Raw genomic sequence first — 25,322 nt, 5'->3', positions numbered from 1 at the left:
TACACCATTAACCTAAAAACCGCTAGAATATGTTAAAAATATTTATTAAAAAAAAAGAATTAAAAAATATTGGTAGTTATAATAATTTTATGACGGTTGCATCCGACACTAAATATCCACCAGGAATTAACTGAATAATGTGTCAAATATCTTTTATCTGATATAATGGCTTATTAAACCGCTACCATCATCCGACACCTAAAGCTAATATTGTAGTAGTGTCCTCCTCAGTCTTCTAGGTTTCCTTGCATATACTGGAGGCAATATTGGTGGTTATGCTAACGCATATTATTTATCTGACTCGCACAAGGCACATTCTCAAATGAGTTATATTGCTATTGAAAACACCGCAATATCTTGAAGGTCAATCAAACAGACTTTAATAGTAACTCTTCGAATCATGATGAGATTCTCGCCTTACATGTCACGCCCTGGACGCGGAGTTGGCAGAAAAATATAACCCTACGCCAGGTAGGCGAGTAAAAGTAAAAATAAATACGAAAAATAAAACTTCTCTTATAAAAAATAACTTTAAAATCTTTATAGGTGTACAAGACAAATAAAAGGGTCATTTTGGTTCCCGTCCTTAATCAACCTAATTGTTAGACTAAAACCTTATTTGTTTAAATATTTTGATTGAGGTCCTTAGCATCATTTAAGAGATTTAACTCATGCAGTTATGCATTTAATGTTCCACAAATTATGAAATTTAAACAAATTCAAATAATATTTTTAAATAAATACTTAAAAATCAATAATAGAGTAATATTGTTCTTCACAAAATTATATAAAAAAATGTACCCACATAATTATTAACATATTTTAAAAAATAACTATTGATATATTTTAAAACATAAAATAAATACATATAATTAGCATGGGTACATTTAGTAAAATTAAAAATGGGTACAAATAAATTAAAAAACATGGGTACAAATACAAATAAAAGTTTAAAAAATATGGGCAGAAAAAAAAATTAATATATGAGTACAAATTAAACTAAATTAAAATTGGTACAAATTAAAAAGAGTTGCAAATTAAAAATGGGTACAAAATAAAAATAAAAATATATGATTAAAAATTTAGCCATAAATATAAATAGATCATATGTAACATTTCTAACAATAAATGAATATATTTAGAAATAAAAAATATTTTGTTATTGAAATAATTAATGACGTCTATTAAAACCTAAGGACCTTGATCAAAAATTGAAAAAGAATAAGGTTTTAATCAATGGAGTAGCAAAAAGAGGTATGAGAACCTAATTTTTCCTAAATAAAAACTCTTAAAATCCCTCGTCTAACATAACCTCAGCTCATCTACCTTTTTTAATCTTGTACCGAACCTGTAAGGTCTAAAATGTACAGGGTGAGGGAAACCACAGCTCAATAGGGACATATATAATCTTATCAAGGATAATTGTCATGGCTAAACAAAGTGTCATACAACACGTAATCAATTATAACATGTTATCAAATATAAATTATAGTCCATGAATGCAGCTGAATTTCAATTACCCAACCCATTAATATATATAATAAAACATGCGAACTTGCATGTCCCATACCATGCATTTTACCAATGCAGTGGTGGTCTGAATGCTCTTTTATATAAACCAACCCCGTAACTTTGTCATCCCAATTTCCCCTTTTTTTAGTCATCTTGTTCTCTTGGTCGCTAGAGTACCCACTACGCCATACCATTCTTATAATTTCACTTTTGCCACCCTTACTGGTCCTTATGAGAGTCGAACTCAACCACACAAAAGATAATTCCATTTTCATATCCCAATCTCGAATAAACCAATCAATTCTTCCACTCCAATATGCAATGACATATGCATATAATCAACATTATCATGACTAGTAACATGAATATCATATTTCAAAATACACAATTATATCAATTATAGAGATAAGATCAAGTATAACACATATTCCACAAAGGTTAAACAAGACAGATACCCCAATGATGATAAGTTCCCCAAGAAACCCCTACCTCGATTCCACAAAGCTAAAACGAAGATCTACGATACTACTGCAATAACTAAGCTCCACGTACTTGAACAAGCTCCTTAATCACTCACAATACCATGTATTTCTTTTCTAAACTCTCTCCACATAAACACACACACACACACACACATATATATATATATATATACATACACATATAATATACGTGAATCGCGTGCACAAGCATGCAACAATTTGCATAATGTAAAAAAATGGAGTGAAAGCTCCTATTTATAGAGAAATGGGCGGCTACCCAAACGTAGTGGCCAAGAAAACTTAACCATGAACTAAACTATATTAATATAATACCTATATATAGATAGACACAGAGGATGGCTCTTATCTTGGTTATCGAAACAAAGGAAGAAGTGTAAATAAGTGATGGAGGTGGCAGCTGGGAAGGGTGATTACAAGCACCTCAAAATGCAATCCAAAAATTACTATAGATTGCTATGAACATGGTCATGCCACGTTAGAAGTAATAACTTGACAAGTGTAACTGTGTAAGCTATGAGATGGAAAATGGAGATAAGATAAATGAAGTGAAGATAGGTGAGAAAATGTTGTAGGTTCAAATAAGTAAATAACTATAGCTATTACTTGCTTAAATAATATAAAATTGTAATTAAAATAATACTAGTTAACAAAAAGGCAAAAGTTTTGAAAATGCAGGTCATCACACTACATGAAGCCACTCGTGAATGTTTCTGGCTAAGAGCAATAATAAAACATATTCGAAGTAAATGCGATCTTTTTTCTGTCATTGACATCCTAACAATGATTTATGAAGATAACGCAGCTTGTATCGATCCGATCAAGAAATGATACATCAAATGAGAAAACACCAAGCATATTGCACCAAATTCTTCTTGTCACATCAGCATCAAGAGCATTAAAAGATTAAAGTCAAGCAAATACATCCCAGGATAACTTAGCCAACTTCTTAACAAAGCCACTAATGAAGTTAACCTTTCAAAAGCTTATTCAAGGAATTGGAATGCATAAATTGTCTGATTTGCAATGCTCGTAGTTTTCATTTGAGAAATTTTGTCAATTCTAGGGGAGTACCTAGAAGTATACTCGCTTGTCCTAAATGTACCATTTCCCCTATGATTAGGAGCATCTTTGCCTTTGGGTTTTTGCTACTTGATGAGTTTTTAATGAGGCACCTATCTCTGGGATAGTCATACCCATATGTGCTTTTCTACTTACGTCCTAAAGGCATTTAGTTTTAACTTAGTGCAAATTCTTATTTTTCTCCTTAGACTATGAGTTTTTACCCTACCTTGGATTTTACAATAGCTAGGTTTAGTGAGTTTTACTTTTTAATGCATTCCTCATTTGTTTTGAGACTCGCATTCGCTCAATGGGCCGACTAGACGAGAAGACTTCATCAAGTGCTTCTACATCATCCATGAAAATCTAATACGAAATCTACTTAAGTATCTACACACTTTAGAGGAGTGTTGTGACATAAATTCTAGCACATGTGTGTAAATCATTAGTAGACTATCTTTAGGATACTAGAAGATATTATCCCTTTATGATCATATTATTTACAAGGTAAGCAATCATTTTCAATTTACTATAAAAGCCACAGACAATGAGAAATACACATAAGAAACTCCTCAACTCTCTCTTATCTCTCTTTGCTGCACTCTCTCTCCTTCATTTCAGAGAAAATAGGCCACAACAATATAAGATTTAAAAGAAAAATATTGATAATAAGTTAATAAGGAATGACTTTAGACAAAATAGACCACAATAATATAAAATGAAAAGAAATCCTCGGATTCGAGTTAGGATTATCTGGTGAGATTTGTATGAATCTCGGTCAAGATCATGACGGGGACAATTGCTGGTCGTCGGGGATGGCAACCGTGGTGGCTGGGCATGGTTGCATGCCATGCATGCGTCGGTTTTGGCAGTGGCGACACCGTTAATGATGTCGGGTTTTTGGGGGTGGACGACGTTGAAATGATGTCATGGGTTTTGGGTTCCAAGGGAGCATCTGTGTTCTAGCTTGGGTTCATGGCTCGGCTCAGCCACACATGTTGCTGACCTGGTGCTAGCGGCTCGGGGTTCAGCGACGAAGCTCGAACCGCTACTTGCAGGGTTTCCAACGTAACCTTAATTTTTTTTTTTTTGAAAAAGTTATATAATTCTATACATATTCAATAGAAATTCACATAATCCAACAATAATGAATATAATACATGAACAATTTATGTAGAATCTAAAATTCGTAAGTACAAAGTTAAGTTATGCATTATAATGAATGTTCATGCAATCAAAGCTGAAGAAATATCGAGATAAAAACCGTTATTTTGAAAGAACCTGAGTGCGTAATGTTATTGATGAACTGGTTTGTAGCAAAAAATTCCACATTAGATTTCTTAGTGCAGCGAATGAGCGTGCTGATAACATATTATGGTCTATTTAATTGACAAGGAATAAAGCGTCGTCAAAGAGAAAGTGGAGAAAGTGTAGAGGTTAAGATGTTGTTATCCTTCTACACATTACCTTAAGTATGGGGTCTTTGAAATCATTTACCAAAGCTGATGAAGGAAAAGTCTTAGTGAACACAACGAACATGCATTTAAAGCATAAAATATTTAACTTCTACACAACAAAAAAATAGTCATTTACGTGAAGTATGCCAACAACCATACCAAAACCAACAAAAATATGAGGATCAATCGTGTAACGACAAATAATTATTCTTTTTAATTAATTTACATCCAATCATAACATAACATGCTACAGAAACCTAAAAAGGGCTCATATTCTAGCACATTAGAAGGGTAATAACAACCAAGGTATCTTAGGCAAAGCATGATAAGCTGAAAGTGATTTCTATAGGTGCGAATAACGATAAGAATTGGGGAGAAAACAGATAAAGATGAACACTCACAAATAAATAAAGTTGGTAGAGATATTTATGAACAAGATTGGGAAGGAGAAGAAAATTAAGCTTTCGGAGTTGAGAAAAATAAAATGCTTTGATTTTGGGTTTTTAATTTTTTAAATGGTGTAAAGATAAATTTACAGATTGAATTAGATTTGTGTGGGTTTTTTTCTTTTTCTTTTTATTTTTGTCGAAAATCAAAATATTATTAGATACGAATTGAAATATTTACATTAGAAGCCACATAATTAAACAACCACTCTGGTTCAAAGCAATCCCACATATGAAAACCCCACACGTGTGACATAAGATGCCACCTGATGCGCAGCCTCATTGCAGATTAAATTGGGTTTGTGAGGGTATTTAAGATAATAAATTTAGATTTAAAGAGCTATTGATAGTTTAGTTAAAAATCAAATGAGTACAAAAAAAATTATATTAAGTGTATAAAAAGGTTACATGAATTTAAATAAAATTTTCTTTACATTAATTATCCATTTAGCTTAACGAGCACAAAAACAAATAATTACCAAAAATAAACACAAAACACAAACAGAAACAAGACAACTCTGCCACTCGAAAGTTCCTCGACATCAGCCTTGCTGTACAAAGGGTTGATTCACTCCACATACACTCTCCATACCCGTAACGGTTCAACCAACGATTTTCTGCCACGTCAAAATGAGCCAGCTTATTATTGGTCCGTATTAGTCGCTCCCAACTACTGGTATTACGATAGCAACCCTTCCTAAACCGTAGAGATTCATCTGATTGGTCCTAATAAACGGAGCGTGCGGCCAGCGATTGTGTTTGTTGTAAAATGAATCTCAACCGTCCAAATTGCAGGGTCCGACCGTACTCGTGGACGGTCAGGATTTCACTGGACATTAGACAAGCAAATTATTCAGAGATTGCATAGAGATAGAAAACAAACAAAAAAGAAATAATTCGTATTTATGAAGGAGGAGTGGTAATCGGTAGAAGAAGAAGGAAGACGAAGAAGCCGAAGGCTCGATTCGGGGGGAGGCAGAGTGATTGTGTCCGTAGAGATCTCTCTCTCTCATCCTCTTTCTCTCTCTAAGCGCAGAGAAATCAAGATTCGTCAATGGGTTTGTGGGAAGCTTTTCTCAATTGGCTCCGCAGGTTAGCCCCCCCTCTCCCTCTTGTTTCGGTTTTCAATTTGTTGGGGTTGTTGTACGATCCAGTCTTGATACATTTGTTCATGGAATTTAGATTTCTTTTTATTGTTTTTTACATGTGCGGAATGTACAGGAACTTGGTTCAAAGATTTTACTTTTGTTTTGGGTTTGAAAGTAACAATTTTTTTAGTGGGATTTTGATTTTGATTTGAATTTGTTGGGTTGTAAGGTTTAAATGCATAAGTTGCTTTTGGGTTTCATAAAAAGATGGTGGAAAAGAAAACCCAAAAAAAAAGAAGCTCAAAATGGTTTCCTTTTGCTTTTTAATTTTTAGTTTTTGCCAAACTTCTTTTTTCTTTAGCTATATTTTGCCTTGTAGGTGAATGTAAGTTTATACAGTATATTCTGGATTGATTGTCCCTAGCAATGATTGCTGCCTGTTTATTGATAATATATGTTTTTATGTGTATTTCTGTTTATTTGGGTTGCTTTTGCCTTGAGTTAAATTGCTGAGCTGAAATAGGCACAATTCTTTCCTAGGAGTAGAACAATCGTTTGATTAAAAGTCAAATCCTTGGCGCAACACAATCACTTTCACATCTTTTCTACGTCGGCTAATATGGTGGCACACTCGCTCATCTAAACCAAAGAAGGGCCAAAATTCATTCTAGGCTGCCCGACCCGGCCTATAAGAGGGAAACTTGAATTTAGCTGCTAAAGGATTGGTAAAAGGAAACGACAATGTGGACTCCTAATGTTGCAGAATGTTAGAAATTAGGAGATATTTTAGATTTAGCGATAACGTGTTTTGAATAATATCACTCACTATATACCAAATTGTATGTATATGTAATTTTGATCTTTCTTTGTCAAATTTTAACGTATGTCAGTGACTTACGCTTCTTTCAATTGGGAAACTTGTGTATATGATACTGTGTAGTCTTGGCTTGTGTTGAGACATTGAATGAAATGTAGAACTGCAGATGTAATAACTTTCTTGCTGAGCTAAATTTTTTTCCTCTTTGGGTTGTGGGAATTGCAATTAGAACTTTTTGAGTGGTTATTGCAACATTGGGCGTTCTATATTTGTATTAGTTTATCTGACCTCTATGTCAGTTGTTCACACTGCCTGTGCTTACGCTATTGTCATGTCATTACAGCCTCTTTTTTAAGCAGGAAATGGAACTATCTTTGATAGGGACTTCAGAATGCTGGAAAGACTTCTCTTGTAAATGTTGTAGCGGTAAGTAAATCAGCACAGTGACTTTGAATGGGTGTCTCTTTCCTTTCTGTCTACTTGTTTGGCTGATGTGTTGAAAACTGTATTTTCTGTTTTCAGACGGGTGGATACAGCGAGGACATGATCCCTACGGTAAGTTATCTTTATAAAAGGGTTATAATTGCCACTACATTTTCTTATAAACAATATTCTTAAACCAGATATTTGTACCTCTTATGAAGAGCTTCATCCATCCAATGTCTTTCTAGTGAGTGAATTAGTTAATTAATGACAATGTGGTCATCTGATTCAATTTTCAGGTAGGGATTCAATATGAAGAAGGTGACCAAAGGGAATGTTACAATAAAGTTGTGGGATCTTGGAGGTCAACCCAGGTTTCGCAGCATGTGGGAGCGATACTGTCGTGCCGTTTCTGCTATAGTGTATGTAACCACTTTTCTATCTCAATTGATTTTACTTTTTAAATAATTAAAAACTTTAGTTGTAAAACGAAATTGCCTTTGCATGTTTGTTAATATTGTATACCTTTTCCCCAACCCTTCGCCTTTCTTTGGTCAAACAAACCCAATTTGTTCAGCAATTGATTTCTTTTATGTGTCAAAGACCATTAGCTGATATTCAGATGTTGTGGTTAGCGGCTCATGTTTGTTGGTAGGCGAGTGTCAATGATTCAGAGTATACATTGACTAATGATTAAGTTGAGTTGATCCTTGTATCCTTGTATTATGAAGACTTAAAGAAAAGTTGTGCAACTTCTTGTTTGCTGCAGTTATGTTGTTGATGCTGCGGATCCAGATAACATGAGTGTATCAAGCAGTGAGCTTCATGATTTGCTCAGCAAAAACTCACTAAGCGGGATCCCACTACTGGTTCTCGGAAACAAGATTGACAAGCCGGGAGCTCTCAGTAAACAGGCATTAACTGATGAAATGTAAGTCCAATTATGCTTTTATTATTGAAACTTACCAAAAAATAGAAAAAGACGTGTTGTTTTGGTACTGATCATACCATTCTGCTGGTGCAGGGGACTGAAATCGATTACCGATAGAGAAGTTGGTTGCTTCATGATCTCATGCAAGAACTCAACCAACATCGACTCAGTTATCGATTGGCTTGTAAAGCATTCGAAATCAAAAAGCTGAGAGATGGTTTTACCTCTCTGCTTTTGATTTTTATAAAAGAATTCTTCGCGTGCGGGGTGTTGGTGGCGGGATTCACTTGTTTGATTAACTTGGTTGCTGATTATTTTGTTGTTGTACTGTATTCTACTGTATCATTTCTTCTGACTGGGGACGATCTGGGGTTGTTTTGGTCTCCTAGTCTCCCTTTTCTCCCCCAGACATCTGCCTACATTTACATATTGGAATTCATGGAGGTTTTGGAGACTAGCTTTTTTCGTCACGCATGTGAAAAATGAAACGTTAACCGTAGATTTTGCAATCATAAATTCATAATAAGAGGATTATATTTTTCATTTCAAGGTTAATTAAAATAAGAGACGTTTTCCTTCCCATGACGCCGTTATCTCATTTCACCATTACGTTTTAAACGACAAATCCAATCTGTTGCAGTTGATGGGAAAGATACATTGTTAATCTTCTTCCTGAGATCATGCATCAAGTTAGTAGCGCAAGCGCAGTTGAGCAGACACATCAGCTTATCTGTCAGTTGAGTTTGAGAACGAAACACTCTCCATCTCCGGATGGATATTGTTAATCCCTGGGCTTGGATTGTAGATAGCTGATTCAATGTTAATTAAGGTTCTAAAAGACGCTAGGCGTTAGTTGGACGGCAGGTTGGGGCCTAGCGCCTAGGCGGCTAGGAGTTTAGACGGATTAGACGGATTTAAGTAAATGCATTATATTTCATGTAAATAAGTGTCTATTTATACTTAAAATATAAATAATTTCATCATAAACTACAAAATAGAATGACATATGTATTATGAAGTATTGGAACGTAATCAAAACATGGGGAACAAGTATATAGTGTGTGCTCATATAAGTATTCAACAAGTCTCTTACAATTTATTGAAAAAAAAATTAAATGCAAATTGAAAGTTATGTATTTTCTGTCTAAGTGAGTCGCAACCTAGGCATGTGCCTAGACGAGTTTGGACGGACTAGGTGGGGTAACTAGGTGGTCTAGGCGTCATTTTTTAATTTTCAAATGCTTAGGCATTAATTAGGACGGTAACTAGCCGCCTAACGCCTAGGTGGTGCTAGACGGGGATTTTTAAAATAGTGGTGTTAATTGTCTGACTTCAAGTTTCACCAACTTGCTTTGTCTTCGGCTACCAGTTCGGCGACCTTCCTTTTGAAATGGAAAGATCACACCGGAAACAAAATATATATTCAGCTTCAAGGATTCAGAATGCAGGTGATGACCCTAAAATTCACATTACTGTTATTCACTTTTTAACTCGTATGACATTTTACGTTGTGGAAAAAAGGAAAGTGATAGTTTAGTTGCGGTGCTCGTTTCTAATTGTTATAGACTTAAATTTTATACATTTTAAGTGCGTTTGTTGCACCAGACTATTTCGAATTGGACTAACTTTAGGGATTAAGCTGGATTGGCCTAGATTAGACTATGCTGGACTAATTTAGAGAAACATTTGGTGCAGTGTTAGACTAAAAAGCAAGATAATTAAGAGACTATAATATTATATTAATTAATGCATATATAGTAAGATTTTATATTATTTAATGTATATATAATAATATTTTATATTATTTAATGCATATTTATTATTTATTCACCTTTTACTTTTTTAACTTTTAAAAGACTACCCTTCCCAAGCATCTTTTCTTTTCTTCTCCCTCTGACTTTGCCTCATTTCTTCTTTCCTCCCTCTTTTTCTTGCAAAACGCAAGTGTAAAGCTCATCACAAATCCTTCAAAACAAACTCATCCTCTTCAACCTCTTGCCGCCATTAAGTATCTCCACCTTCCTCATCCTTTTTTTTCCAAAAAATTTTGGATCTCTCTCCTCCATCTGATACATGCGTTGGCTTCTCCGTCTACAAAGCCATCTCAAAATTTTTTAGCAATGGGTGGATTTTGAATTTTGCGGTTAGAATTTTTTGTTGTTATATATATATATATTTTTTTTTTTTTAATTTTGATGGTTTGATTTTGAGGTTTGGGCAGTGGGTGGGACTTTGTTTCAGATCTGGGCGGTGATTAGAGGGTGTTGCAGAGGAACGCTTGCAGACGACACAACATATAGACGATGTGGGCAAATGGAGCAGGTTTGGGGACGGGACTAGCAATCCCATACATATTGGGGGTCCTCGCTAAGAGTACCTAGCGAAAGACTTAGTCGGTGTGAGTCCGACTTAATCTCATCAATGGTAATCCTTGTTCGCATCAAACACCGGCCATCAATCCCAGCTAACCCAATCCAATCCAAGGAAATTTATTGTGGGCAAACAAATGCCCCCTTTGGCCCCTTTAGGTTTTAGATTGAAATCCCTCTCTTGCCACATAAATGACATAATAACAAAAGAGATGCAATAATACCAATAAAGACTCAAACCGTTATTTTGCTTTTATTTATACGACCAATTTAATTATTGAAATTTGCTTATGGGTTTCAACCAAAAAAAATATTGCTTATGGATGCATTCCAAAATTATTTTTATTTTTATAAAATATGAGTACATTTATATAAGGGTACATTTTACCTATAAAAAATTGATACATTTATATAAAAATGTGGGTCCATTTCACAAAAAAAAAAAAAAAGAGAATACATTTTATTCAAAAAAAAAAAAAAAAAAAAGCGGCACGTTTTATAAAAATTAGATGGGTACATTTTATATAAAAAAACAATGGGTTACATTTTACATTAAAAAAAAAAACAAAGGGTACTTTCATATTAAAAAATGGGTACATTTTGGATAAAAATAAATAAATAGATTTTTACATTAAAAAATGGTACATTTTACATAAAAAGAATGATACTTACAAAACAAAACAAAATGGTACATTTTGCATTTAATAAAGTGGTACATTTTAAAAGAAAAATGGGCACATTATAAACATATTATGAATACAAATAAAAGGTTAAAAAATTATGAGTACAAATAAAAGTTTAAAAAATATGGGCACAAAAAGAAATTAATATATGGTTAGGATTGCTCTCCCGTGAACTCACTTAACTTCGGAGTTTATCGAAACTCTGAAGCCAGTGAGCTCCCAAAAGGTCTCGTGCTATAGGAGGTGGGCATGTACATATAAGTCATAGATGATCCTCTTCCCTGGGCGATGTGAGATCTAACAATACAATTTAAAAAAATTTACTGCAAATTAAAAATGGGCATAAACTAAAAATAGAAATATATGATACAAAATTTAGCAATAAATATAAGTATACCAAATGTATAAATATACAAAATGTAACGTTTCTAACACTAAATGAATATATTTAGAAATACAATTTAATTGAAATGATTATCTTGATATGTAAATATTTTATTATTGAAATAATTAATGGCGTTTATTAAAACCTAAGGACCTTGATTAAAAATTAAAAAGAATAAAGTTTTAATCAATGAAATAGAAAAAACATGAACATGAACCTAATTTCTTCAAAAGGAAATTACCCTTAATTAATTAGAATTGAAATTGGATTACCTGATATTGAGTTTCCTTTTCCTAGTTAGAAAATAGAAAAGGCTTGGCTCCCAAGCAACCGGCAGTTCTACTCCATGTCGGATTATGAAATCATGTCATTAGCAATCTATATATATATATATATATATATATATATATATATATATATATTATATATTAACATGAATATTAATTAAAAGATTTGAACAGGAAAACCACCTGACATTGGGTTTCCTTTTCCTAGTTAGAAAATATATGGCTTGGTTCCCACGCAACCAGAGCAGTCCTACTCCATGTAGGATTATGAAATCATTCCATTAGCAATGTGTATACATAGGCATAGGCAGAAGCCAATGAACCACAACAAACGATCAACTCTTGCTTTCTTCCAAATTGTAACCCGACTGACACAATTATGGCACTTTCCAAGTTTATCTTTGTTATTTGCTTACTGTTTACCGTCTTCTCCTCAGCCGCCGCACAACCGCCGTGCACGAGCCGTATCTTCTCCAACAAGAAAACCTTCGCCGCATGCAGTACTCTGCCCGTTTTGAACTCGACGATCCACTGGAATTACTACCCGTCGACAGCCACGGTTGACATTGCATTCTCACAATCCGTGGTGAGTGACTCGAGATGGGTTGCATGGGCCATAAACCCTACGTCCACTGGCATGGTCGGTTCACAAGCCATTGTCGCTTACAAAAGAACCGACGGAACTATTACTGTTTACTCTTCACCACTTAAAAGTTACGGGACACATTTGGAACAAGGGAATGTAAGCTTCCCTTTGTACGACGTCTCTGCGGTTTTTGAGAATAACGAATTCATCATCTTTGCAACCATAGGCCTTCCGAACAATGTCAGCGTTGTGCACCACGTCTGGCAGCAAGGACCCATGTTTGGAAACACTCCCGGAATGCACTCGCTTTCAGGACCCAACGTGCAATCTTTTGGAACCTTGGATTTTCTTTCCGGGAAAATTGAAACAAGCAAGGGAAGTACTTCAACGTCCGCCTTAAAATATGCGCATGGAATTATCAATACCATCAGTTGGGGCATACTTATGCCGATCGGCATAATCGTTGCAAGGTATCTCAAGACAGTCGAAGGGGCCGATCCGGCATGGTTTCATGCTCACAGAGGATGCCAAATGCTGGCTTTTCTTGGAGGGATTGCAGGGTGGGGAACTGGAATTTTTCTTGGCTCTAAATCTCCGGGGATTCAGTACAAAGGGCATAGATGCATCGGCATCACTCTGTTTGCCCTTGCCACGATTCAAGTAGCGGTGGCTCTTTGTTTGAGGCCGAAGAAGACAGACGAGAATAGGAAATATTGGAACTGGTTTCATTGGGTTGTGGGGTATGGAACAATCGTCCTAAGCATCGTCAATATTTTCAAAGGATTTGACATATTGGAGCCGGCCAACAAGTGGAAATTGGCTTACATTGCCATCATCGGTACTTTGGGATGCATCGCTGCAATCCTAGAGCTACGAAAACTAGGTTCTTTCCTTTCGAGGTTTAGAAGCAATCGAGCTACAGGGCAAGAAATAGTCGAGAGTACTCAAACAATAGTGTAACTATGTACTTTTATTTTTATTTCTTGGTTGAATTTTTTTGTAATTGAATACTTACATTAAATAGTTGGTTTCTGTAACATGTATGCACTTTTATATCAGTATTTTTGTTACATTCCATTAGCAATTGACATTTTTTACCTGACTCGTTATTAAACATCCAAAAAAAATTAGAAAATAAAAATGTCAAAAACGTAGAAATTTTATATGATCCAAATATATATAAAGCCCACTTATGCATAAATCATTCCATAACTAGACGGAAGCCATAATCCCCACAAACATTAACAAAAGTACTAATCTTGACGTCGGCGAAATTTTTTTGTCAAAATAAAACACGTGCCTGTATGTAGTTTTCTAGTATCTTATTGAGCGGCAATATTCTTTTGATTTTCGGGTCAAACAATAAGCGTGTTTATTCTCTGCTCGATAGTAAAAAAGAAAGCATCTATTTCATGCTCGTTTTCCACTAAACCAATCTCTTGGAGTTTTCCAATCTACTTCTTAAAATGAGTTCATGTCTCACGTGCTTATTTAGAACCAAAACTACAGTTCACTATACTGTGGTAAAATTGCTCCAGTTTGCGAATTTTTTTAAATAAAAAAAGGATAGTATCTATATTATGCTGGCGGGGCATAAGCCAAGCCTTACAAAGGGCTACGGTTTACGGATTGGACTACATTATTTACTTACTTCCATGTAAACGGTCAGCTCAGGAATTGGATCCTCTTCTCAACTTGGGTTTAAGAGCCTCCTGATAGATCGTCAGATTTTAATCCAACAGTTACAAATAAAAGTTCTTTAAAAATTATAATAATTGTAGAATCCAATCGGAGTTGTGTGTTGGTTAGGGGGCACCTAGGAGACACTGAGGCCAAGCTATCCAATTCCAAATCTGAGAGTCCGCGCATCCATTTTTATCTTCACAAAAACCTTAGCCCCTTGGGGTTTTTAGCGCCTAAAACCCTCGGATTTCTTCACTTCACACCTTGAGCCATGGAAGCTCTGCAAGCTTCCCTCCCGCAAGTCCGTCACACCCAATTCGAACCGACACTGATAAAATCAAACGCAACCTCACCAAGAAAGGCGTCCACCCAACTCCCAAGATCGTCCACACCGTCCGCAAAAAAGAAATCCAAAAACACAACCGCAAGCTCAACCGCCTCGCGGGGGCAGATCCATCTCCGCCGTTCTCGCAGACCCAAAAACAGGCCTTGGCCGAAGAAACCCATTTCCGAACTCTCAAGCGCGAGTTCAGGGACTTCACCAAAGCTGATCAAAGCGAAGAGTGGCGGCGAGGAATTCATGGTTGGGAGGCCTTGGGAGGGGATTGAGAGAATTGGGTTCCGAGAGCTCGCCAGTACTAGTGCGGAGTACGGCGGAGAGAAGCTGAAGAAGGAGGAGCTGAATGCGTTGAGGGAAATGTTCGAGGCCCGGAAGCTCGAGGAGTTGAAATGGGTGTTGGATGATGATATTGAGATGAAAGAAGAGTGGTTCAATGGTGAAGACAGGGTCTGGGACCCTTCTAAGCGGCGGAGACGTGGCGAGGGCGAGGTGATTCAGTTCCTTGTTGATAGGTATGTATTGGGGGTTTTGGTTTTGGAATGTATTGATAGTGGTTTTAGAATACTGTGCTATCTGGGGTTTTGTCAATTTTGGGAATTTTGTTTATTTTTCTTGAGGTGGTTTTGTGGGCAGGCTTAGTTCGACCGAGTTTTCGGCGAGGGACTGGAAGCTTTCGAAGATGATGAAACAGTCAGGGTTGCAGTTCACTGAAGGTCAGATGCTTAAAATTCTTGGAGGACTTGGTGCTAAGGGATGTTGGAAACAGGCATTGTCTGTTGTGGATTGGGCATACAATGATAAGGGGAATAAACATTACAAAAGCAGGTAACTTTATTTGGTGAAAACCTTGGTTACTTTCATGTATGTTTCTTCAAGCACAATTTATCTATATCCACTTGTGAGTTTGGAAAATCTGACCTGAATTGAACTACTAAAGGGTCTTAAAATTCAAAATTTGAATAATGGAAAGAAGCTCGATTGTCATACGTGCCAAGGATGTCATCCAATATGTCAAAGGTTTTTGTTGGCTTTCTTTCTGGGATAGATTTAATGCAAAAGCAAGGATTTTTCTTGTGCTGGAGCCATATTTAGGAACATCAACCTGCTCACGCAAACAAATAGTGTTTTAGATTCAGAAACAAACTCAACCTTGATTTTGGGAAGGATTAAAGTACCTCAAGTGGGTTGTTTATTGTTTGGTAGAACTTTGATTATTCTGTAGTCATGTACTGAAAACAATGAGATGCCCTACTGTAGTGCTTTTGTTATAGGCAACAACTTTTGGCCTGTGAACTACTCTATTGAATCTTCCAAAATCTTTTCTTTTACAGCCTTTGCTATTTTTTGTATAAAGTATTGGTGTGTGACTTCACTGACTTGATATGCTACTATTGGCTCGGTTATAAATCTACACAGATCCATTAAACTACCCTCTTTTGTGTTCTTGACAAATTGATACATGTTGTAGGTTCGTATATACAAAACTTTTGGCAGTTCTTGGGAAGGCACGAAGGCCCCATGAAGCTCTTCGCATTTTCAATCAGATGCTTGTGATGCCTTGCTCTTTGCAACTTTTTTCTGAATCCTCTGTCATACTTTATAGAGATTTATTGAATAAATTCTTACATGCAAGTCATTCAGGGAGATTTCAACATATATCCTGATGTTGCTGCCTACCATAGCATTGTGGTTACACTTGGTCAAACCGGTCTTCTAAAGGAATTGCTGAAGATTATTGAATGCATGAGGCAGAAACCTTTCAAAGGAAATAAGAGTTTGTCTCGCATGAACTGGGACCCTGTTGTTGAACCCGATGTCATTGTGTATAATGCTGTAAGAGAGCAATTTTATGTTTTGCACTGTCATTCCTTGTCATAGATTAATCTCTGCATTGATGTGATTCTCTCTCTTCGAAATTGGTTGCCAGTTACTGAATGCTTGTGCTCAAACCCATCAGTGGAAGGGTGTATCTTGGGTCTTTAACCAGTTGAGGAAGAGTGGCCTGAAACCTAATGGAGCAACATATGGACTTGCTATGGAGGTAATAATTGGATATGTCATGTATTAACGCGTAATACTTCAAGCATAGGTCTTTTTTGTTATGATCTAAAGGAATACAGAAATACAATGACTCAGGGGTCGAGAATAAAAACTTAAGTCTTGATTTGAATTATTTGTTTACCATCAGATATTTGTATATATCAGTTATATTGCTAGCAATGTACATCTTACTCTAATAGGAGGTGCTTCTTGTTGTAAGGTAATGCTGCAATCTGGGAAATATGACCTTGTCCACGAACTCTTTAGGAAAATGAAAAAAAGTGGAGAAGCTCCAAAAGCTCTTAACTACAAAGGTAATTCTGTTTGTATCTCATGTGCTATGATTTGGATGCTGTATCATTATTTATGCACTTATATATGATGCATCATTTCCCAGTTATTGTCAGAGCTTTTTGGTGTGAAGGGAAAATTGATGAAGCAGTGGAAGCAGTTAGGGATATGGAACAAAGAGGAGTGGTTGGAACAGGCAGTGTATATTATGAGTTAGCTTGCTGCCTTTGCAACAGTGGCAGGTGGCAGGATGCCCTGGTAGAAGTAAGTTTCTTTCTCTGTGGAATTTAGGTCTATTGTGATTGGCTTTAATTGTTTACATGTGGTGTAATCAAACTGTGCATGATATGTGGATGAAGAGTCTTCGGCAGCATTGTCATCCTTGCTGCAGTTCCTGCCATGTTTTTTGTCATTCATTTTCTTTTTATCAAGTTGTTAGGTTTCTTTTTTCTTTCCTTGAATGAGGTGGTTGAAGGAATAAGTTTTTACGCTGTGGTCCTCGTACTGTTATGATTGGTTTATTGCAAATATAGGAAGTTTCTTGTGGCACAAGTCATACACGTTTGCATTCAACTATCTACGCATTCCAGATCATCAAGAATTGAAGCATGGACAATTAATTTGTAGTGTAGTTGTCGTGGAATAGATGATCTTCATTTCTACAAATTTTGCTTGGTTTCGTTTACTACTTTGTGTTCCTGTGTAGGTGCTTTGAATATTTTTAGGTGGACTTGTTCCTAAAACAATTTTCTTAAGGGTGCATTTATATAATGATGATCATTGTGAGTTTGCAGAGATATGTTTGGCACTTGATTAGACATTTTTCTTTCTACATAATAAGCAACGTTTACCTTATTAACGAGTTTCATGTATGTGGGGCGAGGTGAAACTATATTCAGCTAGCTATGGCATGAAAAGTAGCACTTGATTCTAAGTTGTCTTTAATACCTACTGCAGGTTGAGAAGATGAAAAAGGTACCAAATACTAAACCTTTGGAGGTCACCTTCACAGGCATGATAACATCTTCCATGGAGGGAAGACGCATTGATGACTGCATATCTATATTTGAACACATGAAAACCCAGTGTTCCCCTAACATAGGGACCATAAATGCAATGCTGAAAGTCTTTGGACGTAGCGATATGTTTTTCAAAGCTAAAGAATTGTTTGAAGAAATCAAGACGGTTAAACCTGATTCTGATCCGTTACCAGATGGAGGTGGTACTTCCCTTGCCCCCGATGAGTACACATATATCTCAATGCTGAAGGCATCTGCCAGTGCTCTACAATGGGAATACTTTGAACATGTGTACAAGGAAATGGCTTTGTCTGGATATCAAATCGATCAAAGTAAACATGCATCGCTACTTGTGGAAGCATCCAGAGCTGGGAAGGTAAAGTATAGAGCTAACGGCCTTTATTTCTTCGTCTTCTTACATCGAACCCTTTTATTTTTTTACTGTGTCCAGTGATAGTGTTCATCTTTCCACTAAATGCACCTTGTTTGGAATGAAATCCAAGAATTTATTGAGGTATTAGGAAACATGTAGATCTCCTTTTGATTCTTCTTGAAAGCTCTCGACTTTTAAATTCTGGTTTTTGATTTGTTTCATCTTTTTCAGTAGCCCTATCACTTGTGTGGTTTTGCGGTCTTGTTTTCTGTAACCACTGGATGAGTCGGGAACTTATACTTCGTAATCTGTTTGATGCAGTGCCATCTACTCGAGCATGCATTTGACGCAATTTTGGAAGCTGGAGAAATCCCCCATTCGTTGTTCTTCACTGAAATGGTATATCAAGCTACAGTCCGGCGTGATTATAAGAGGGCCGTAACCTTGGTCAGCGCCATGGCTCACGCCCCGTTTCAAATCAGCGAAAGGCAGTGGACGGACCTTTTCGAGAAAATTGGAGACGCGATCAGTCAGGATGGTTTAGAGGAACTGCTGGATGCTCTAAACAATTGTGATGTAACATCGGAAGCCACGGTCATAAACTTGAAAAGATCATTGCTTTATCTTTGTCGGTCTTACAGATCAAGAGGCTTATCAAGTTCCGGCTATTTTGGCAGTGGAGCCACAGATACATCATCCTCGGTCGATAGCAACGAGGGATTTGATGGTAACAAACTGGTTATTCCGAATCATTATTTGGATTCGGTTGATAGTATCCCCAAGCCGGGGAGGGATCATCTTGTTGGTGAGAGTATTGACGTTCCCTCAGATGAGTTTTCTGTTGGTAAGACCCGCACCAGAAGAGACATAGACATGGTTAGGTCAATGGATTATGTTTCAGATGAAGATGGAGAACACTCAGAAGTCGATGAGGAAATTGAAACACTGGTAAATGGAGTTGATTCTCACGACTCGGATTTGCCCGCGGCAAATGAAATACTGGAAGCTTGGAAGGAAAGAAGGAAAAGGGATGGGATACTCTTCCCCTTTCATTCGAACCAGATCCCTTCAGAAAGATGAACATCTCAGATTTCAATTTAGCATATTTCTGTCAATGTGCATATAAGAAAAGTATTTTGGCCTACAACTCTCAAACTCAATGTATTTACAGATGCATATATCAAATTTTATGTTTCAGTCTTCGGGAAACTTTCCTAGGTGGGTGTGTGCGTTCGTGAGAGAGAGCAATGTCCAGTGAAAATCTCTCATTTTCTAAGAATAGTAATTCTCCGATGCACTTACACAACAGCGACAACTGCAAATGCGCATAATTTATCTACCTTGGCATGAAAAACCCGCTCTTTCCTTCGCTTGTGTTTACTCATCATTTTAACTCTCTGAAACAGAAAACCTACAAGCTTCTTACATGATACCTGTAAAAAGAGAAGAAAGAGGGTTCACAGACAAAGCTCCAACGTTCCAAATATACAATCCCAAACTATTTACACTAGACACATGAAGACATCGCTGCACCAGCGTATCATCATCCCACGCATGGTTCTTGCTCAAGAATGAGTTAACCCATGTGAGAGTTTCATGTGAAGGTCTGCAAAAAAATTGCAAAGAAATACATAAAGGGCATGGATAGGAGTACTAGATTAGTTTTACCAAAATAAATTTTTATACATGAATCTTTGCATGATAATATATAACTTTGGAGCGAGAAATCATGAATCTTGCAAGTTTATTTTAGCATGAAAAAAACTAGTAGTTTGCATATCACTATACAACGTGCTAGTGGATAAAACTGCGATCTTTCAGTAACTTGACAAGAATTCGGGCGGCATTTATCCAAATATTGGCCAAGCTCACAAAATTCAAAAGTTAAAAGGATGCAAAGATAGCATCCTACAAGGGAATACTCACAGTCTACACACATTTTATGTGAAAGGTCAACTTATGATGTGAAATTGCTTAAGAGAACTTTACCAAGTTTTCTACATTTCAACGCCTTCATTGCTGCTTTGGCAAAAACTTGTGCTGCTTCTGCTTCAGCTTCTGCCGCCTCTGCCTCCCTTGCTGCTTCTTCAGCTGCTGCGATGGCAGCCTCTGCCTCTGCTACCGCCTGTGCAGCAGCAGCAGCAGCCTCTTGTGCAGTCATGCTTCTCATCTTGGTTAAATCTGCATCTACTTGGGATTTAGTAAGGATGTTGACGTCACTCTTATCTGTTCTTGATGAATCCTTCTGCTTTCCATTGGGAAGCAATGCTGAAGAGCTTCTTTTTTCAGAAGTTGCTGGAATTCTGTATCTATGCTTTACCTGCAACACAGACCAAAAAAAACAAATTCCTTAGATATGATCACGTAATTTTTTGCTTTTTCATTAAGAATGTCTATTCCTATTATAAACTTCGTTTCTGGTGGAAGGTAAGTCCTAATTCATACACATCCACAATTGTGAGTCTTATCAACTTAAAACCGCTGCTCAATCAACTTAAACCCGCTGCTCAATCCCATCCTACATTGCCTAACATTCTGTATCCTTGTTTACTACGAAATCTTAGTCCTACTAAAGCTTACCTAATTAATCCGGAACTAAGACTACTTAATAAATCCTAACCTATTGGGACTACATAAAACAATAAAACATAAAGGGAAACATGAGAAATAATAAAATAGCTAACCCAAAATAACTAGAACCCTAGCCTAATTGGATAAAGGACCCAAGTACTCATGGAGAGCCTTGTTCAATGGTTGAAAAAGACTCGTCCTTGAGTCTAAATCGTCATCACCAAAGACTCCATAAAAAGCCTGAAACTGGATTCTTCCTTTCCAAACAAAGAGATTTTTTTCAATACAAGACCATTTTTTCAGTATTTATGTTTGTTCTCATGCATCTACATAGAGCTTCAGTATGACCTTAGACTTAAAATTCTAGTATATATTGGCATCAATACATTTTTCAGGCTTACAAGCCAAGGTTTCTTACATCAATCAGATAAATGCAGTCTCAGTCCAAACATACTACAGTAAATGTGCTCTAAGATATCAAAACTTGAGAGGTTAATTACCTTAACCAGCTTTCTGTTGGTTGTCATATGCTTTAATTTTGATGACAGTAGCTTTTTTAGGTTTGGTGGTGCCCAATATTGCTCCTACAAAATGAAAAGTGATAATGTCGAAATTCCTCCAAAAGATCAAGTATTAGTAAATGAGTTATTGAGGAAATTTGAGATTGACAGCGAAATGATACATAAAACATAATATATGAAGAAAGCATGCACTCTCCCCTATTTTCAATCCATTCATTTTCTACTCATTTGCATTCAAAGATGACAGAATTAAGTACTTTAGTTTGACTTGTTAAATGTTTGTTATTTAAACACAAAATATTTCTGCAAGTTTTCTACAAGATGGGTTTCCAAAACTATGAATGAAAGACTCACAATATATATACCTCTATGTACATAACAATTGCAGCTCTGTCAGAACCCCCTGGCTCCTTCAAATTTGTAATAGCTTCTAATATAAGGTGATCCAACCTAAAACCAACCAGATGTCAAGAAAAATACGATAGCATGTCATAAAGTACAATGTTTTTTTCGCCATTTTAAAGGAAGAATAAGATGTGGAGTCGTCTCAAAACATATTTTTGTAAATGTAGAAGGATATCAGAAAACTGCCTCACAAATTAGCAAACGTAACCATACTCATATGCCAGCCATATCAACAGTCTTCAGTTAAAGTGACCTTTACAGCTATGCTTACATAGAGAATTCCTATTCTATTGTTCAGGAAATACAAAGTGAGAGTATAGAGTAAGCATGAAACGAAAAGGGATTGAGAAAAAAAGGTAAAATATATTTCACAGGACAGTCATACCTATCACAGAACTCCTAAAGACAAAATATTATAGATGCAAGTGATAAAATTCATTTGTACAACATTAACATTTTCATGCCATTCGCTTTACGGTGACAATATTCATGAGTATGAGATTTTATGGAAATAAGATAATGAATTGAGGGTCAAAATAACAGGTACCGTTGATCCTTAATGCTGACCAGTTATTTGACCGTTATCCCATTAGATCAAGAATTTTCATATCCAGTTCTTATCACAGAATGAATGTACATTCAATATCCATAAAATCAGTGGAGATCTAACCTGGAAATTGGATGTTTTGAATCTTTTGATTCAGTAGTCTGTGGCTTTCCACCAGAAATGGCAAGAGGCTTAGCGTCAACCACCTCCTTATGACTTTGGATTATAGTGCTCACAGCCAAAGGGTTATTGTTGTTCTCATGTTTAGGAGTCGGTAAGTTCCTTTTAAGTGCAAGCTTAGCCTTCTGTCGAGAACCCCATATTGCAGTCACATTTATATTTCTCCACTTGTCCTATCCAAGGAAACAACTACAAGCATTATTAAACAAAAACACAAAATCTAATATTTACAACCAAATCAAGCATAAATCTGTACAGTACTGTTTTAGGATATGAAAAGAATAACTTATCCAGCTCAAATAATAGACCTTTAAATCCGAAGAAGATTTTGTACATCCACATTTTTCTATATTAGTTTAACAATACCAACTAAGGCTAAAGTCTCGAAAATGGAGACCTTGAGATCAACATTTGAACGCAGATGTAAGATAGTATTGAATTCTGGATCTGTCAGTATTGTGCGCCATTTTCCTGCCCCATGTTTAAGTACTCCAGCTTTAAGGGCTTCTTCTTCTTCGGAGGTCCACTTCTGCTTAGGAGCACCCATCAACCGAAATCCAGAGCCCTTCCAGAACGAAACCTGCCAAGTCAATTTCTGCACTTTTCAGAACTTCATAGATTATCAAATTTTGAATGGTAAAAAGCTTCAACTACAATATAGTAACTTAAAAGACCAACAATTATAATTTTACCATAATTCCCCCAACCCAATATAAATGAATATATAAGGAGGGTTAAAAAAAACCCTACAGTGAAACTTAAAACCCCTGTGGAATTGAACTCATCCACTAAATTATATATTCCGTTTTCAAGTCATTTTTTTTTCTTTGATTAAAAAACGATATTGGAAATTGCGATCTGAGGCTAGAGAAGCAAAGGAAGACCTAAGAAGATTTAAGAAAAAAATGGAATACTTGGAGCTAACGGGAAACTTGACACAATGTTCTAGCCTCAAATTACAATTAACTGTACAAAAATTTCAACTGGGTATATCAATTTAATAAAGGTTACAAGCTTAACAATTTATCATTTTTTACGTTAAATTCTGTCTAAATCCACTAAATTTCTGAACTTTTACAAGAACTTGAATTTCATCTCGCTCACCTCAACTAAGAAAATTCACACCAATTGCATCAAATGGCAATGCATGTGGGCAATTCCTGCACACGCAAAAAACCCCAGAATCTAATTCTCATAATTACAATAAAATACGAGCGAGATTTTCAAAAAATTGAAATTCCGACAAGTAACCGGTGAAAAACTGAAAAGAAAAAAGAGAGAAGGGAAGCAGAGGATTACCGGATCGCAGAAATCACCGAGGAGCTGACGGAAAATGTGGGCAGCTGAGAGATTGGCTGGATAATCCGAAATTTGAAGAATCTGAGAATTTTACTAAATTCATACAAATATTTACATGAATTTTATTTTATGGACTCTTGGTGTTCAAGTGTGTCGAATTTTGTCGGAAAATTAGAAGGAGAAAAATTGTTGTAATTGAAATTCTTCCAGGTTTTGTTTTTGTCTCGCTCGGCCTACCCTTTTGGGAGATGGACAGCCAGGCCTGAGGGATGGGACCCGCCAAATGGTTAATGCTAAATGCTAATAGGGGTCTTCGGTTTCTCTAAATTATGTTAGACCCCTCATTTCGAAAGCATTATACACTTTCACCCCTATACTTTTTCTGTGTTCCTTTACTTTTATTCTCTCTTTTATTTTTTTGATATTTTTTTTGTGCTTTTTGAATAAGGAAGTTAACGAAGAGCGCATTCTTTTGAAAAACTTTATTTGAGCAAAACCTTTTGTGTTCATACAAAAATTAAGGTCTAAGTGGTAATTATATGATTTTTGGTTTTTATTTTATTGTAATTGAGATGCAAAAACAAATGTGAAAAATGAGAAATAAAAAAAAGTGGAGGAAAAATAGTGGGATAGATAGAAACAACATTATATCGAATGACTCCAGAAATTAACAACGAATTAATCTAAGTTAGAATTCACTAGTAATCAAGAACTCACCAAGAACTGAGGACCTTAAAATTTATTGATTTTCTAATATAAAAGATTATACAATGCCTTTTAGTCCTCATTTTTCTAGGAGTACAAATAAGAAAACAAATTAAAGAAATAGTAATCCTGAAATGCCATTTTGGGCTAGCAAATGGAGTTTGGCAAAAAAATATATTCATATAATAGGAACAACATGACAAGGTTTTTTTTTTTTTTTTTTTTTTTTGCGACGTCATTCTCTTCAAAACGCGGGTTGTGTCCTCAAGTTTGCAATGCTTGGGCCTTGCTATAGATTTTACGGCCTTTAGTTTATTTTACATCACAAAACCAAGTTATTAAATTGGAGACTACGAGTGTATTCAATTGAGATTTTGAGGGTTTTAATTATTTTAATGAATTCAACGGTATTCAATCAGGATTTTAAGTGATTCTCTGAAATTCAATGTGTATTCAATTAGGATTTTAAAATAGTTTATTAAAATCCTTTGAAATCTAGGTGTATTCAATTAGAATTTTAAGAAAGTTATAACATTCCAGGTGTATTTAATTTGAATTTGAATTTAAAGAATTTAGATAAGTTGAGGAATTAAAGGGAATTGGAGAGATTTTGTAGTGTATTTTAAGTATCCACAAATCTCACCTATTCCTATAAGATTTCAAGAGAATTGAATTAAAATTTTACATAGAATATCTACAAATCAGTTAAACTCCATAAAAATCCATGAATTTATAAATCTATTAAAATCTCTCTAATTCCCAATTGAATAAATCCCCCTTCATTTCTCAATCTACAAATATT

General features: G+C 35.8%; 4 protein-coding genes across 8 annotated transcripts; 3 read left to right on the top strand and 1 right to left on the bottom strand.

Annotated features, from left to right (window-relative positions):
- Positions 1–5,851: 5,851 nt before the first annotated feature.
- Positions 5,852–8,693, top strand: LOC103952655 (ADP-ribosylation factor-like protein 8a). Its single transcript, XM_048575824.1, is given in 7 exon segments — positions 5,852–6,069; positions 7,226–7,262; positions 7,264–7,308; positions 7,405–7,440; positions 7,609–7,727; positions 8,075–8,236; positions 8,330–8,693. Coding segments are annotated over 7 exon segments (555 nt in total). The 5' UTR covers positions 5,852–6,031; the 3' UTR covers positions 8,448–8,693.
- Positions 8,694–12,339: 3,646 nt separating this feature from the next.
- Positions 12,340–13,506, top strand: LOC103952696 (cytochrome b561 and DOMON domain-containing protein At5g47530-like). The gene has a single exon (XM_009364353.2). It carries the CDS (start codon positions 12,340–12,342, stop codon positions 13,504–13,506), a length of 1,167 nt encoding a protein of 388 aa, XP_009362628.2.
- A 979-nt stretch (positions 13,507–14,485) lies between these two features.
- LOC103952657 (pentatricopeptide repeat-containing protein At5g67570, chloroplastic) lies at positions 14,486–19,494 on the top strand. Its single transcript, XM_009364310.3, is given in 11 exon segments — positions 14,486–14,552; positions 14,555–14,778; positions 14,780–15,081; positions 15,203–15,394; positions 16,038–16,119; positions 16,211–16,402; positions 16,497–16,610; positions 16,830–16,923; positions 17,007–17,164; positions 17,858–18,295; positions 18,614–19,494. Coding segments are annotated over 11 exon segments (2,607 nt in total). The 5' UTR covers positions 14,486–14,500; the 3' UTR covers positions 19,373–19,494.
- A 46-nt stretch (positions 19,495–19,540) lies between these two features.
- Positions 19,541–24,037, bottom strand: LOC103952656 (telomere repeat-binding factor 2). Of its 5 annotated transcripts, none has more exons than XM_009364306.3 (8): positions 23,816–24,037; positions 23,621–23,676; positions 22,914–23,111; positions 22,460–22,689; positions 21,750–21,834; positions 21,364–21,447; positions 20,282–20,612; positions 19,541–19,898 (listed from the first exon to the last, which is right to left on the bottom strand). In XM_009364306.3, exons 3-8 carry the CDS (start codon positions 23,061–23,063, stop codon positions 19,858–19,860), a joined length of 921 nt encoding a protein of 306 aa, XP_009362581.2. In that variant the 5' UTR covers positions 23,064–23,111; positions 23,621–23,676; positions 23,816–24,037; the 3' UTR covers positions 19,541–19,857. The 5 variants fall into 5 exon arrangements, with proteins under 5 accessions (XP_009362581.2, XP_048431779.1, XP_009362580.2 ...); XM_048575822.1 differs by having other exon boundaries at positions 22,914–23,096; positions 23,621–23,701; positions 23,816–24,036; XM_009364305.3 differs by having other exon boundaries at positions 22,914–23,096; positions 23,816–24,036.
- Between the last annotated feature and the right edge of the window lie 1,285 nt (positions 24,038–25,322).

Source organism: the organism of the source record quoted next, unplaced genomic scaffold (genome assembly GCF_019419815.1).
Source record: "Pyrus x bretschneideri cultivar Hongxiangsu unplaced genomic scaffold, Pyrus_bretschneideri_v1 Contig8, whole genome shotgun sequence".
NCBI lineage: Eukaryota > Viridiplantae > Streptophyta > Magnoliopsida > Rosales > Rosaceae > Pyrus > Pyrus x bretschneideri.
The sequence above is the reverse complement of the archived record's forward strand: the minus strand, read 5'-3'. Positions and strand labels throughout refer to the sequence as shown.

What these genes read in the sequence shown, in the direction of transcription:
- LOC103952656 (XM_009364306.3), bottom strand. Translation starts at nt 23,063, where the DNA reads ATGGGTGCTCCTAAGCAGAAGTGGACCTCCGAAGAAGAAGAAGCCCTT. An exon ending in CAATTGTTATGTACATAGAG is followed by an intron (nt 21,448 to 21,749) that starts GTATATATATTG and finishes TTCATTTTGTAG; the next exon opens with GAGCAATATTGGGCACCACC. An exon ending in CCAACAGAAAGCTGGTTAAG is followed by an intron (nt 20,613 to 21,363) that starts GTAATTAACCTC and finishes TCTGTGTTGCAG; the next exon opens with GTAAAGCATAGATACAGAAT.
- LOC103952696 (XM_009364353.2), top strand. Translation starts at nt 12,340, where the DNA reads ATGGCACTTTCCAAGTTTATCTTTGTTATTTGCTTACTGTTTACCGTC.